Source organism: Oryzias latipes, chromosome 4 (assembly GCF_053564925.1).
Source record: "Oryzias latipes strain Hd-rR chromosome 4, Olatipes_Hd-rR_3.1".
Classification (NCBI taxonomy): domain Eukaryota; kingdom Metazoa; phylum Chordata; class Actinopteri; order Beloniformes; family Adrianichthyidae; genus Oryzias; species Oryzias latipes.
Window position 1 is genome coordinate 6,480,422 of NC_136240.1, and position 15,348 is coordinate 6,495,769.

Below are 15,348 nucleotides of genomic sequence, written 5' to 3' on the forward strand. Positions count from 1 at the left end.
TAAACACAGGGGCAGCGGAGCGTGACCCGCACCCTCCTTCACGTCCCACAGACCGGGACGTCCCGGCCACAGACGGCTGCTGATGGCGTGTCTGGGGAAGCCTCCACGCCCGCTGCTGAAGCTGTGTGGACATGCCTGAGGAATGCCCTGCTTTGTTTACCACTCGCAGGTCCTTCCATCAAACACACGCGTGTGCTACTTGAACCCGCATTCTAACATTGAGAGGCACAAAAATCAAGTTTCGCTTCAGTTTCAAAGACTTACTAATAACACATGTAGGTCAAACACTTTTCCTTGGAGCAAACAATGAAGGAACTTGAATTGTATTTTGCCTTAAAAAGCACACGCATGACGATAAACTCGACACTAACAGTATTTGTGTTGGTGGAGAATCTTCAGGTGTGTTGACAGTTTAGCCCTCCTCACAACACAACTGAAAATCTGCATTCGAATGAAAGAAAAATGAGAAGAATTTGGATTGGGGGGGGGGGGGGGGTCTGCTGTGAACCTGTGACAGCCTGAAGCAACAGTCTTGACACACAATCCCTCCACAACAATGGCAGACGCTCAGACAGGAATGAGATGGGGCTCCGTGCTGACAAAGGTGGATCCTTAATCTGCTCTCCTGCTTTAGGAATGACAAAGGAAAAGAGAAAGGAGGCGGGGCTAACTCTTAGACCACCAGAACACACGCTGTGATTGAAATGTGGGTCTACAAAAAGAGCCGTTTACAGTTGTCTGCTTTGTTACGTCACTTCCTGTTTTGGGTTCTTAATTGGACTCCTTCCTGTTGTTGTTTGTGAGGAGTTTTTGATCAGAGTGTCAAGACACGTCGAGGGGAAAGCTCCACTCAGCAAAGCCACACCTGAAGAGAATCCACAGACGAGTTTTCTCCAGCGGATGAGAGGTCCAGGTGCGTCTCACCTGACTGCACGTCAAAGACCTCGACTGAACCTTTAAAGAAGATTTAGCAGATCCAAGCATTTGAGGAAGGACTCAATACACACACACAAACAAAAAGAATTAAGAGTAAAAATTAAAAAGTATTCATTATAGTACAAGTATAAAAAGGGGACAAAAAATGATCAAGTATCATAAACTTAAAAAACAAACTATTGCAGACTAAAAAACGTAATAGTATAAAAAGGGCGACCTCAAAATAGGGCACTGGTATCTAAGTGGGGTGGACCTCAAATCAGTGAGAGTTCAGAGGATTTTCTTATTTGAAGACGATAAATAAAAGCATAGATGGATCAAATGTCCCAGCAAAGCCTGGAGAGTAGTAACTCTTGCAGACACAAACAAACTGCTGGTGCTGCACCGCCGTGGCTGAATGTAACCTTTAGGGCATCATTGTAGGCCACCTGTAGCTTCCTCATGCTGGATATCAAATATCAAAGTTTAAAAGCAGGAAAATTTAATGTCCCGTCACCCTATGTACGACAAATCAGCACCGCACTTTGACTGGAACTGCAGAAAATATTCTTGATAAATTCAGAACAGATATTTAAAAGTTGTTGCAATCCGGAGCTGCTGGGACTAAAAACAACTAAATCATCTGCATACTTTTGATGATTTACCCTAAAAGCACCAACCATGCAACCGGTATTACATGCATTCAGATCCGGTCATCTACATACAGGTTAAACAGAAGTGGGGGTAAAATACCTCCTCGTTTTACCCCGTTGGTCACAGCAAACGGAGAAGAGACACCTGATCCCCACCTAACCATCATTGTCTGATGGGTATACCAGACGGCTAGCAGTCTTTTTGCATCTTCATCAAACATTTGGCATAATTTACCCTGTCAAAGAAACAAAACACATCAGTACAGATGAACCATCTTGTCTGCACTTATTAACAATTTCTTTTAACGCAAATATGCAAATGTTTGTCCCACGTTGAGCTTTAAAACTAAACTGATTATCAGCAGATGAGTTAAATTAGTCCATTGTTTGAGATGAAATTCTTTCCAAAACCTTCTAGAAGACCCTGGCTAATGCGATGGGTTTATAATTGAGTCAAGCTTGCCTGTCTTGTTTTTCATCACAGACACCATCAGGCTGTCAATTCCAATCCATCAACAAGACGGATCACAGAAAACTTCAGCTCCAGGAAAATACCAGACAAGAAACTTGTCAACACAAAGAAGTTAGTCTACTTTTAAAATGTAATATTTGTGTAAAATATACATGTTTTAGGAAAAAAAATAGATGTTTCGGTTTAATTCCCACACTGTAAAAAACAGCCCCTTAGAAATGTCTAAAACTCCAACCCCATTGAAGGAAAATTTTAAATGATTTTACCAAGAATTCTAATTTTAAGAAATAATTTCCAGTCACTAAGGCATTCTAACTTATACTGAGTAGTTTGCTGTTGAAAAACTTTCTTGATGAGAGGATTTTCCAATCAAGACAGGTTTTTTTTCTTTTAGATTCCAGTTTTTACAGTTCTGTACTTTTTATTAAGGAATTATGGACATCAGAGAAGCAGCCTAATGTCTGGCAGTTTGAGGAACCGTGAAGGAGCTCAACTTCTTTCTTATGTGGAGTAACTTTATTTAAAAAAAAAAAAAAGAAAACACAGGAAAATGAAGCCACAAACATGATTCAAACTCCGTTTATTCGTTAGGTTTTGAGTGGAATAACATGAAGTCTACATTGAGGGAGCACCTGATCTATACAATAAATAGGATGGATGTTAAGTGTGCAGCAGACTTTCACACGGATGACTGGAGATGTCCACATCACTTCATCACACGGCTGGCATCAACACAAAAAGAACACACTAAGGGGGTAAATATTCCAGTCTTCATAGAAAATGTGGAGGAAACACCTACAACACTTCAGCTGCATTGAGTTTCTTCCAGACAAGTTTGGGTTTAGCCGTTGTTTTAATCCGACATCATTGTGTAACAAAGGTGTAATCTCCTGTAATCCAAAAAAAAACAGCGTAACGTCATGAGAGTCGTGAAGCAGCAGAGGAAGCCCCTGCTGCAGAGCCTGGGAAACCCCGGCTGCTCCACCTCGGACCTTTAGAAAGAACTCTCTAGAACGCTCCAGCTTCCAGCTCATCCAACGTGGCTCAACGCTTCACTGCTTCCTGTCTGCACCTCCCCAAACGCACGTCTCCCATCATGCCCCAAATAAACAACGTAGCTGCACCTTCATGTTGCACGTGCTTTAACTTCTGTGTTCCTCTCTGCTTCCAGCTCAACTTCAGTCAAAAAAAAAAAAAGTCCTTTAAACTTTGAACTTGAGTTTGTAGTTGGTCCAAAAAACTGGATCTCCGTCCGTCCGAGACTGACAGACGGATGGAAACCCAGCGCTACACATGCAAAGTTGAGAAACAACTCTGAATTCTGTCCACAAGTCCCGTTGGTTTAATTTCCTATCCTGGAACAGCGGTTATTATCGTTACCTCTACTGAACAAACCATTAAAACCAATCTGAGGAACGCCGTTGCTTCTGCGGCGTCCCGCTCCGGAGGCCCAGCCCCCAGATGTGCTGCCTTCAGTTTCCGTTGACCTCCACGGCTCCGCCTTTGGGAATGAGGAGGCTCATGCGGCCCGTGGTGCTGGCTGCGCTCTTGATCACCTCCATCCATCTGTGAGCAGAAGAGACGTGGCGGTGAGCCTCCAAACCACGGCGCGGACGGCATGACGGCGCGCAGCGTACCTCTCAAAGGTGTACTCGCTCTCCGCTCTAAAGAAGTAAACGTGCGACTTGAACTGCAGCTTGAAGACGTACTCCTTGTGAATGCCGTCAGACTCCTCGGGGGTGCTGACCGTGTAGCCCAGCAGCGGGAGGCTGGCCAGCGGAAAATCGTCCTGCAAACAAACGCCGGTCACTGAAAGGTTCACCCAGACGGCGGCGGGACACTCCACGAGTGAGCTGACCTGGTGAGTCTTGTAGAAGAAGAGGCAGAAGTTGGTAAAGACCACCCAGAGCTTCTGCCAGCCGTTGCTGTTCTTGAATTTCCTCAGTAGATACCCCGACAGCTGGTTCTGACACAGCAACACACAGACTCACTGAGCTCCAGACAGAAAGACCTTCAGGATTCTTTCTTTGAGGTCATTGAAGGAATGAAATCAATTAGATGTGAGGTTAAGCCCTGCACTGGAAGAGGGTTTTTTTTTTCTCATGCACATGCAAAGTTAGAGCTCTGCATACTGAACTGCAGGGAAAATGACCTACAGGAGGAGGAAGAGGTGGGGGGGAGGGTGGGGGCAGTCTTCTGCCTTTTTGATGAGTTCCAGCATGTTTCACAGGCAAGTTTCTTTACACAACCTGTATATAACCTGTATATAGTCTATTCAAGAATGACTATATCAATATGTTTCCTCAATTTGGCCGATCACTCTCATTTTGGAAAAAGTCCGACCCCCCAATCATTCTTGGAGGCGTAATTGTTACGTTTTTGATCTATCCAATCAGACGTGTTTATTGTCCTCCCTTCCTTGTGCCAACGAGGCACATAAAGCCTCTTCATTAAGTAACAGCTAAAGATGGCGGTTAGCGGTGTAGCTTTCCGTATCGTGGCAAAAGTATAAGTAAGGGTTAATGGCCGACGAGTAGTGCATTATCAGAAATGAAAGCAACCGTCCTCCACAAAGTGTGTTAATTTCTGATAAAGCACACTTCAAAGGACATTATGGCGCTTATACCATGGTCATTTAAAAAAGAAATAAACATTCAATCAGTTTTAGTACTTTATTCTAGTTATTTCTTTGGTTTAGGTCACTTTTTTTTGCAAAAAGTGGACTATTTGATAGTAATGCGGCGCGTTGTCACGGTAACATGACAACGCACCGCACCGACCTCCGACCTGGATTTTAGCGGCAAAGGAAAGCGATATATATGCCGATGGTCACTATGGGTTTAACAATCAATTCAGGGAGAAAGTTCACGTCTTACCGCTTGTTTTTGTCCAGATGATGAAGCAAAAGTTTGTCTTAAAAAACCCGGCGCAGTGACACGGAACATCTAAGCGACGTAGCTGGAACTTCTTTTTTAGGCGTGCGGGTAACACTGTGCGTTATCACTTTTTAATGGACCTTTTAATTTAAAAAAAAAAAGTTTTCTTACATCCTGTTCTTGTCCAAATCTCTTAATATCTAAATGTTTAGTTTAGTTTCTATTTAAGTTGACTAAAAAAGAAGCTTAAATAAAATCCAAATGTTTGTGTTTACTCTGATATGTTGTTTATTATTTGTTTGCTCAGCTAAAAAAAAAACCCCAAAGATGAAATGTTTGCAGTTTAAAACCATCAACACATAATTCAATTAAATAAAAAATGTTAATACGTTTCACAGTGTTCCCAATTATTATAATAGGTCCTCTCCTCCAAAATCAGGGATGTCATCTGCTAATCCTTTAGAGCATTTTTAGCTCAGCCTAAGGGGTTTTATTTATTAATCAAATAAAGTAAACAACAGAGAAGGTCTGTTGCTACTTCTGGCTCCAATGATTAAGCTGGCCGCCAGTAGGGGGCGCTGATCGACACACACCACTGAAAGATTGGCAGGATTCACTACTGTGGTTGTAAAAAGATGTGAAGAATCCTGCTGCCTCAGAGAAAAGTCTCCCAGAAGAATGGGGAGCATTGGGAGCACCTCCCTCTTCTCCTCTCTGCTTTTCCCTGGGGCTGGATTCAGCAGATTCCAGCTTCTTCCTCCACGTCTCTACTAAACTTCACCGTCTTCTCTGAAAGACGCTGATTGACTTCAAGGCTCCTCGCAGAGTTTTTCCTTGACTTGTTTCTATTACAACCTGCTTAAACGCAGATATTCCCCTCAGTGTGATTACCAGAAGATGATCTTCTCTTGAAACGTCTATTTTAAATAAAACTATTTATGATTATCTTTAGATTTTATGTAAATAGATTTTTGGACATGTTATGAAGAGTTTTTGCTGCAGATACTGAGTGTTCTTAGAAATACTTGTCTAATTTCAGCTTAAATTATTTATGCTTGATTGAAGTCTCTATGTTAGTTTAACAGTTTTCATCTATTTAGCATGTTTACATCAAATTGCATGTATATAATCAACTTATTTTGTCAAATAGTTCATCCTAAATGTACTAAGTCATTACTTGAAATTTGCAAAGAGTAATATATATAAATGTACTGTTTAAAATTTCATTTTTGAAAGAGTTATCTGTATTGTTAGTTTCAGAAGTTAAACAAAACTGTTAAAAAAACCTTTTAGAATATAAAACAGCCTTTTCCCCCCCAAATGTTTGCTTTAGGAACTTGGGGCTCCATGTCGGCTCTTAACTGCTGGAATTCTCAGGAAGGTTTCAGTTTCACGCTGACTAATGATCTGCGCTAAAGTCCTCAGGCCTGACTGAACTGTGAGCCTCACAGGTTCTGGTACCTGGTTCATGCGCAGGTAGTCAGAGAGAGAGAGGTTCTGGTTTCGGTACCAGCAAACGTGTGTGATGGTGTTGGGCCTCTGTCCCTGACCCAGGAGATAACGAGGAGGAAGCTCTGGTGTGGCGGCTGGGGAGCCGAAAACTGAGAGCAGAGGGACAGAAGAGGAAGAATGGATGCTCAGAGAGTGTTAGCACGTTAGCCTGGAAGGAGGAGGAGGAGGAGCTTCTCCAGTCCTGTGGAGAGAAAGAGTCAGAGACGTTTCCACACATGCAGTTTGTGAGGGAAGGAAACGGAGGAGTTAGAGGAAAACCTTAAGGGCTTTGAAGGGGTTGCAGTAATGGTGTGGAGGATGCTGAGGGCGGCGGAGAAGGAGGAGGAGGAGGAGGAGGAGGAGGAGGAGTACCTCCACAGCCAGGCTGTGGTCGGACATTGACACACTGGTGTTGCGGTGCCAGCACACATGCATGGTTGTGTTGGCACGGTGGTGAGTCTGCTTGTCCAGAGAAGTGTGAGAGGAGCTCATGTCATCCTCCGACTCCTGCTCCAGAGAGACCTCATCTGATGATCCTGAGGGAGAGGAGGAGGAGGAGGTTGTGTGGAGGAGAAGGATCAACTGTAGGTTTTATTGCCGGCCTGAAGGAATCACAGGGGAGAACATGAACACCCAGAGCACGGTCTCCTCAGAGGAAACGCTTACGATTGGAACGATCGCCAAAGCCGGCGTCCAGGAAGAAGCTGGATTTCTCCTGAGACTTCTTAGCCAGGTCGATAGCCATGTTCAGGTCCTCGATCCACTTCCCCATTTCCACCTTGGAGCTGAAATCAGAAACCATCACTGAATCAGGCCAAGAAGGTCACCGCTGAGAGCTCCAGAGAAAGCAGAGATGCTCCATGGAGGCAGAGAAAAGGATCTGCCAATTCTTCCCAAAGAACAAGATTTCAGCATTAAAACAAACCAGATGGAGGATCTGCTTTGCCTGTTGAGGCGTTTTTAATAAGATTGAACCAAAATGAAAGGTTTGCTTAAATGCAGTCAAGCACCATGAGCGCACGAGTGTTGACTGTTCTCTAGAAGTGCCTGAACGTCTGTTCAATCTTTACTTTTCTGATATAAATGTAGTTTTTCTAAGGGTTAATGGCCAACGAAGTATGCATCATCACTTTTTAACGCACGCCGTGGAAGCCTGGTTGCTTCCGCGAAGTCGCGTCGCGCCGCACCACCGCTGCAGTCAAGATTCTGCGATATAAGCGATATATATATGCTGATCGTCCCCATGGGTTGAATAAAGCATCAGTTCAGAGACAACGTTTACCTCTTTCCTCTTGTTTTTGTGCAAATGATGAAGCTAAAGGTTGTTTTAAAGAAGCCGGCGCAGTGATACAGAACATTTAAGCTAGGTGACCGGAACTTCTTTTTTCACCACGCGGTTATCCTGTGGTATATCACTTTTTAATGCACACACAGCAGCCAATCAGAATCGAGTATTCACCCAGACCATGGTATAAAATAGGAATAATACTTCAGTGATTCACACACAACTAACGCTGTATTAATGATTAGCGTGTTGCTGCAGACCAGAGCAAAAGCCTCACCAGCACATTTGAATTCCTTACAGAGCTCGCTGGACAGGTTTCTGGTTCGTTTAAATCTCTGAACAGCTGCATACCTGCCAGCCTTTTAGCACAGGTTTAACTGTCAGCAGACATGTGAGGACAGGAAGGATGATCCCTGGTTGAGATGTAAGCTCTGCACATATGGAGCCTTATCTCTACTGTCTGTTCATTAAATAGATTTTAGGGCCAGTGGTATTTTTTCCATTCTATTCATATCTTTTTTTTGTTTTCATTTATGCCAATACTAACTTCTTCTTTCTTACTGCGCTTTGCCCCCGGCACAAAAATAAAAACTCCACCATATCTTGCACACATCTGGTACGCAGTGAAGGTGATGAAACTCCGCCCCCTCAGCGGGTTTCTCCCGTGACATCACAGCGGGAGAAACCATCAAAAGAACAACGGAGGCCCAAACCTTTTACGGGGGTCCAAAATGAACTTTTCAATTTCTAACAAAACTAAAACACAAGTGTGCGAATATCCAATGGAAATTCTGAAATTATTATGGGATGGCCACAGGACCTACAACTAGGTGGCCATTTTGTGGCTAAGTGCAAAATTTGGTGATTTTCACATTCTCCCACACTATGGGGGTTTAATGGGGACTATGGGGATTCATTTAATGCCTCAAGTTGCCATAAGATTGTTTTGGCACATTTAAAGCAACCATTTATTGCAAATTTTGCCGTCTTGTGCAATATGCATATCGCACAGCTTGATATTGCTATAACGATAAATATGCGGTATATTGTGCAGGCCTAATATTTATGTTGATATAGTCATTAGTGCATGAACATGTTTTACCTATAATGTCTTGTAACATTTTGTCTTTTGTGACGCCTTTAGCGTTTTTACGTGAACACAACTCGATTTCAACAAGTCACCTTGCAGCTACGACGATGGTCCTCTGAGCAGAGTAGATGGTGAAACAGTGTGGAACCGACCACTCGTTTTCACTTTCCTCCACCTAAAGAAAAAAGGAATCATTTAATAAATATAAGGAAGAGGCACATTTAGGGGGAAGAATTTCAAATGTCATTTAAGGGAAATTTACAATGAGGCATGGGACTAAATGAAGATAAACATGTTATGACTATCAAGCTGAGCTTCTACTGCAGCTCCTCCTCCTGTGTCTATGTGGACATGGGAGGAGAAGGGTGGGGTTCAGCCTCCACACTGGCACAGCTCAAGACTCACCGGAGCGTCCAGAACAATAAGCTGCAGCCGGGAGCGAAACAGAGACACGCAGAGTTAGGACACCCACGCGCTCCGCCAACACATGACAGACTGATGGACGTCAGCAGAGACGAACCGTCTCTGACCTCAGCAGGAACCATTTTGACTAACAGCAGAACAACAGGAGGAGCAGAGACTCACGATCATGCCCTGGAGGGGCAGCTGTCCGTGCACTTTGAACTGGTTGGTTGCTGTCACGCCTTTGCTTGTGTAGAGGAGCATGTCCGAGAACTGACCGGGAGAAAAGGAGCATTAAAATGCATCCGAGCGCCTGCACAGCTGGAGGAGCTCTTCACTCACCAGGAAAAACATTCTCTGCTGCAGACCCTTCTTGGTGAGCTTGTACAGGCATCCCTCCCTGATGAACTCCTAAAAGCACACACATCAGACTCCATCAGCTCATTTTAAAGATCCCAGCACCCCCTGCCCTCCGCTCTGTGTCGGTGCACTCACGCGGCCCGGTGCCGTCAGGTTCTCAATCCCAATCAGGTCTCTCTGCAGCTCCGTGAGCTTCTGGAAGTTCTCCAGGCGGATCAGACTGCTCTGAAGCTGAGTGGCGATCTCTGCCACCTCCTTCAAGGCCTCTGCCAAGAGATAAAAGACACAAAGAGGTTCAACCTTTCCAACCAGTTTCCTGACCCAGCAGAACGGATCCCAGACCGTTTCTTCAAAGGAAGGAGGAGCTCCATTTGCCTACTTTTGCAGTCGTCGAAGTCCCGGTGTGCGGGGGAGTAATGCTTGCACAGTCTCTCCAGGATGAGCTTGTAGTGCATGAGGCGCTGGATGGGCTTCAGCAGGAAGGTGTTGAGGGGCAGGTAGCACACCTTCTGCAGCTCAAACTCTTTGTAGACCATCTCCAGCTTTTTCAGCCTCTTGGAGGCCTTCTCCAGTTCTGTTAAGACCTCGTCGTGCTTCTGGAGGAAGCTGGTGAACTCCTGGAGGACAGATCAACACTTTTTTAACCAACGTTGTGTTGAGAGCAAACAATCGTCTGAGAGATTCCAGACCTTCAGAGCACACATGTTCTTCAGCATCACATCACCAATCCTCTGGTAATCTCCTTTGACATGAGCATTGGAACGTCCCTCCCTGTGGGAAAAGGAGTCGGTCACAAACTCGGGACCTTCATGGCTTTGAACCTACAGAAAGAGGAAGAACCCACCAGAGAGCCAGCCTCTGGTCCAGCTCCTTCAGGAAGCCTCTGTGGAACTCGTAGATGGGGTCAATGTTGGAGAAGAGGAGGGTCATCAGGCCTTCTGGCATTGCGTTCTCTTTGATCACAGCGCTGCGGAACCACTGCACAGAGAGCACAACGTACCTATTCAACAAGCCCAACGTTTCTCCGGCCCAGAACGAGTCTGCAGCAGACTCTGTTGGTGAACTTTAGTTTCACTCAAACCAAAATCAGCTTCAACAGGACAAACATGGCAGCTATCAACATTGATCCACATTCGTCTCCAAAAAGCCAAACGACCACGCCCTAACTAGGGCTGCAATGAGGATCCAAGTACTCGGATGTCTTCAATCTGTTCCAGAAAATTAAGTACAAATATTTGTGATATTCGATATTCTTTATAAATGTAGTTTAGTAGAATACACTTCAGGTAATGTTATTATCACTCTAAAATTGCAGAATAATACTGTATTTTAAGTGTATAAACTAAACTGGCTGGATTGCTCAGTTGACTGGCAACCCAGGGTTTGCAATGAGCCAATCCCAGTGTGGTTCCTTCGTGCTGCCGCCCATCTGTGCCTTAAACACAGGGGGGTGTCAGGAAGGGCAGCCGGCGTAAAAACTGCCAAACCACCAGTGCGAATCAGTGAAAGATGATTGGCGGCTGTCATCTTGTGGCTCATTTCTGATGGGAAAAGCCAAAGGATTAACAAGTGCATAAACTAAAGGAACTGAATTTTGCTATGTTCATCGTTTTTCAAAGTAAAACAAAGTATTTTTCATAGACGGAAGTTCAATTTACTGAAATAAGTTCTAGAAAGTGGGCGTTTTTAAATATGGGGAACAATTTGAATAGAAAGACAATGAAAATTAAGAATGTTACAAAAATCTGGAGATAATTGTATGACGTCATGTGACTGTCTGTCAGCATGATGGAGAAGCCGCACCGGTTCATCTAATGTTTTGGCATTTCCACTAAAATAAGTAAAGTCAATGTGTCAAACGTGTTTTCTGCTGTCAGTTCAGATGAAAGGACTGTGAGGGTTTTCTAGTTGTTCCATTTCTATTGAGGTGTTGCCGTGTCTGCGTTTATTATCTTCTGGTCATCGATCTACTGGAACTGTATTCAGCGAAACTTTTAAGATTGAAAATCTGTGAGGAACATTTTTGGGATTTGTAGTTAAATGATCCAAAGCCACAATGTTTTCTTTACTGCTGAAGTTAACCAGGAAGTTGTTTAAAGTGATAAGTATCATTTCTTTCAAAATCATTGTGTTTTTCTGCTACTTCTTGTTCATTCTCATCTCCTGTTCCATATAAAGATCTAAATATGACCATACATTGTAATTATCATGCAACCAGTAATAGTTGCACATATAGCATTCATTCAACGGATCATGACCGTCACGCTAAGGACCACTAGCCACAGTTCAGCACATCAATGTTTTGTTTTTATAAGTAGGCCTCAATGAGCATAGTTTTGATGCGATTTATATTCGTGTGTGTACGTTTTGAAGTACTGTAATATGTTTTATTGAATATGTGTTTGGAAAGTTATCAAAAAATTACCAGTAGGTTTTTATCTTGTTATTTTTTCCTTTTTATTGATCCAGAAAATGGAAAATAGAGTTTAAGTTGAACTGAATCTGCATTGGGGTGACTCACTAGGTTGTTTTTTTGTTAGAAACAATAACAGACGTTTAGCGGTTTGTCTAAAGCTGTTTTTGCCCATTAAACCATCCAAGTCTCCTAATTATTGGATGTTACTTGATTATTTCCCAGAAGGTGCGACAGAGTCCGACTCACCACCGTGATGACCTCCAGGTCCTTCAGGTACGTCCTTTCTGTGGTCAGAATCTCTTTGGCAATGAAGTAGGCCTTGTCGGTGGGATATCGCTAAGGACAAAGAGGGACACGACTTAAAAGAAAGAAGAGAAAACAGCCACAACGGTGACGGAACTAAGAACATGACACCGGTGTGCTCTGATTAATGACAATGAGGCAGGGGGTTGCAAGGATGGCATGCGAGCAGTGTACCTTCCTCCTGCCCTCCTCCTCCTCCTCTAGCCTGGCATTGCTGCCCACCTCGCTCAGTAAGGGGCTTTGCAGGGGCGACGGCGCTTGGCTGGGCAGGCTGAGGGTCGACATCTGGAAGGAGGGCGACATGCAGAGAGGCTCCTTGGAGGTGAGGGGGGAGAGCTGAGGACTTTCCACTACTGTATCTACGAGAGATGGGAAAGCGGAGTTACTTTCTACTCGGAAACGCTTCAAATATTCAAGCCAAACTAGCGACTTTTCAAAGGTGACGGAAAAGCACCCAAACTGGCAGAACATGGGTGAGTCCAGGAAAGCTCTGATGGGGAGGAAGTCCTCTGAAATAGCTGCTCAACCCTGCCTGGGACCAAAAATCTGCTAGTTTTACGTAGGAAAATAGCTCAGTGAATCATTTCAAGCACACCGACAGCAATTTAAATGCACATAAGAGAAAGTGAAGCAGAAAACCGGGCAAAGTACCGGTAGGTTTTGTTCAGTGATAACTTCTCTATGAAAACCAGTTCTGCCACTTTTCTTACGTCTGTTTGCATTTTTCCAAGTGTTGTTGAGTTACAGATCACCACAGCTGCTCTCTCAATTCTTCTAAAGAAAAAAAGGGAGGAGGCTGGGGAAAAAAAAAAGGAAATCAACAACTCCCAACTCGACCCGGAAACAATTCCTCCAGCAAAAAGTGATCAGGAATGCGTCTTGTCTGGAGGGCAGAAAGCGGCTTAGTTTGAAGTGCTCCACGGGGAGCGAGGAGAGCAGGGAGCGGGCGGACATCAGGAGCAAGGGGGTCTGCTGAGGAATGACTTGGCAGCAGGCCTGTCCAAACAGGGAGCAAACACTCGGCTGGAATTAGATGGAGGAATTCCAATAGCCCCCCCGGACAGCAAGCAAGTCTGCTGCTTTAGACATCAGGATCCTGCTCCCTTCATAACGCAGACAAACCAGGCTGGATAACAGTTCAGAGGAGAGTTTGACGTCTTCTGACATCTTTACCCTCAATACAGCTGAGTTCCTCCAGTTACCCGGACCGTTCCACTAACACCTCACTCCCCAGGGGTTTGTTCAAGCTCCAGGACGAGCAGCATCACTGCTCCTCCTCTGATTTCAAAAAGAATTTTAAGTCTGACATTCATGGTACCCACAAGTGATCACTTTATTCTTGAGAGTAAAACATACAAACATTAAGTACAGGCGGGTTATGGCTGGGAAATGTACATTTTCAAGATTAAGTGATGCTTGATTGGTGCCTGAGTGCAATTAGCTGCAGGGAATCGACAGCTGTTTGTCAAAACCCTAAAAGCGAAGAACCACACGGTGCAGAAGAAATATCAAAGGCTGATCACATCAGTCAGCTCCACAAGGTTTGCAGATCGGAAGCCGAATCTCTCAGACTTGTGATTGTAGAGAGGTTGCAGATCCCTTTTGGTGTGTTCTGCCATCCTTCAAAATGGCAATGAGAAAAAAGGGGATAAGCCGAACCCCCTTTCTCACACGATGCGTTAGTATTTCCACACTAAAGCGGCGATGACAGCCCACTGTGCAGAAAGACCGATCAACGCTACGTTTACACACGCGTTCCAAGAAGTCGCGTTGAGCAGACAGCGTTCACTCTGGACCTTTGCTACACGATACCAACGCATGTTTCTGGTGCAAAATGTCAACGTGGTGCAGATCTGGTGAATTTTGCTCCAGACTTTTTCTTCAAAAGCTCTATTCTGACAGACGATGTCAGGGAATTTCAGCCGGGCGCAAACCGCTATTATTGATTTCTCCTCCGTGATCAAGTTTTAGACCGATTTAGACATGAATGAAAAGGGACACCATCCAACTGTCACTACCAAATCAGAGTCCCTGACTGGTTTACGTTCAACCTGCTGGCTGATCGTTTTTTGTACATGGAGCCCAAAACTTGTGCAGCAACACCTGAATGCGAGGGTTTTGTATGCAGAAGCCCAAAATGCGTGTTTACACGTGTTTACCTTGATGTTTTTATTAAAAGCTGTCACTTAAACGAGGCAGTGCGAACGTAGCTTAAGTGCTGAGAGGCACAGAGGTGCAGGCGCTGCAGGCGGAGACGCCAACATGGAGGAAAATCTCTTTTTGGATTTTAAATGCACCAAATCTGCAGGTCCAAACAGACGAGAAGCCGCAAACGTCACAATATATTACCTGAAATGAGCCTTTTGGACTGACGTGAAACTGTGTGTTCATCTAACAGTCACTGCTCCTAAACTTCAAATGTACCTTAAAGGGTCCATATCAGGCAAAAATCCACCTGTTTTATAACTCCTTACCAACAAACAACCCCAAAGCGGTATTTTGATCCGTTCACACATTTCTGAGCATTCCTCTAAAAACCTGCTCTCTGAGGACATTGTGACATCACAAAGTGAGGAACCGCCCCTTCCAGGAAGCGTCTGCGCCCCCAGGCTATACACACACACACTGTCTCCGTGGAGCTAGTGGTGATCGGCTAAACCCTTTCCTTTTCTATGCACTATATGCACAAGCTGCAGACGCCAGCTCTAAGTTGATGTCGTGAAATAGGCACCGCCCACATGGAGTAAAGAGGTCAGAGATCGTCTTACTTTCGGGTAGGAAAACGAGCTGAGACAATAACTCCTATTTTATAAAAAAAACAAACAAAAAAAAAACGATCTTTAGTGTTCCAAAGTATTCTCATATACACGGATATAGTTTTCTCTGAAAGGTTTAGAAAAGGATGATATAGGACCAACATCAGAGATTCAAAGTGAATGTGCAAATGAACTTCCTTCCAATAACGTCCGTTTCATTCTTGGGGCGCTCTGAAGGATCCATGAGGCAAAAGCCCCCCAAAAAGCTCCAGCAGTAAATGAATACAATCACCCGAAAAGAAAGATTAAAGGATTTTTGGGAAGTTTCT

General features: G+C 44.3%; 1 protein-coding gene across 7 annotated transcripts in view; it reads right to left on the reverse strand.

Annotated features, from left to right (window-relative positions):
• Positions 1–2,603: 2,603 nt before the first annotated feature.
• farp2 (FERM, RhoGEF and pleckstrin domain protein 2) overlaps positions 2,604–15,348 on the reverse strand; it is a 41,454-nt gene continuing 28,709 nt past the window's right edge. Inside the window, exons 15-29 of one of the 7 annotated variants that reach the window (XR_013655479.1) lie at positions 12,486–12,622; positions 12,207–12,296; positions 10,389–10,522; positions 10,234–10,315; positions 9,924–10,161; positions 9,680–9,810; positions 9,527–9,595; positions 9,368–9,457; positions 8,875–8,957; positions 7,074–7,192; positions 6,687–6,943; positions 6,378–6,609; positions 3,899–4,006; positions 3,678–3,829; positions 2,604–3,606 (exon numbers count right to left, since the gene is read on the reverse strand). Coding sequence is in view for 3 of the 7 variants with exons in the window: in XM_011473772.4 (XP_011472074.1) it covers positions 3,513–3,606; positions 3,678–3,829; positions 3,899–4,006; positions 6,780–6,943; positions 7,074–7,192; positions 8,875–8,957; positions 9,368–9,457; positions 9,527–9,595; positions 9,680–9,810; positions 9,924–10,161; positions 10,234–10,315; positions 10,389–10,522; positions 12,207–12,296; positions 12,438–12,622 (1,739 nt within the window). In the remaining 4 variants the exon portion in view is untranslated. Of the gene's footprint in view, positions 3,607–3,677; positions 3,830–3,898; positions 4,007–6,377; positions 6,610–6,686; positions 6,944–7,073; positions 7,193–8,874; positions 8,958–9,367; positions 9,458–9,526; positions 9,596–9,679; positions 9,811–9,923; positions 10,162–10,233; positions 10,316–10,388; positions 10,523–12,206; positions 12,297–12,437; positions 12,623–15,348 lie in introns of all 7 variants that reach the window. The other 6 variants (XR_013655481.1, XR_013655480.1, XR_013655478.1 and 3 more) reach the window with 6 other exon arrangements.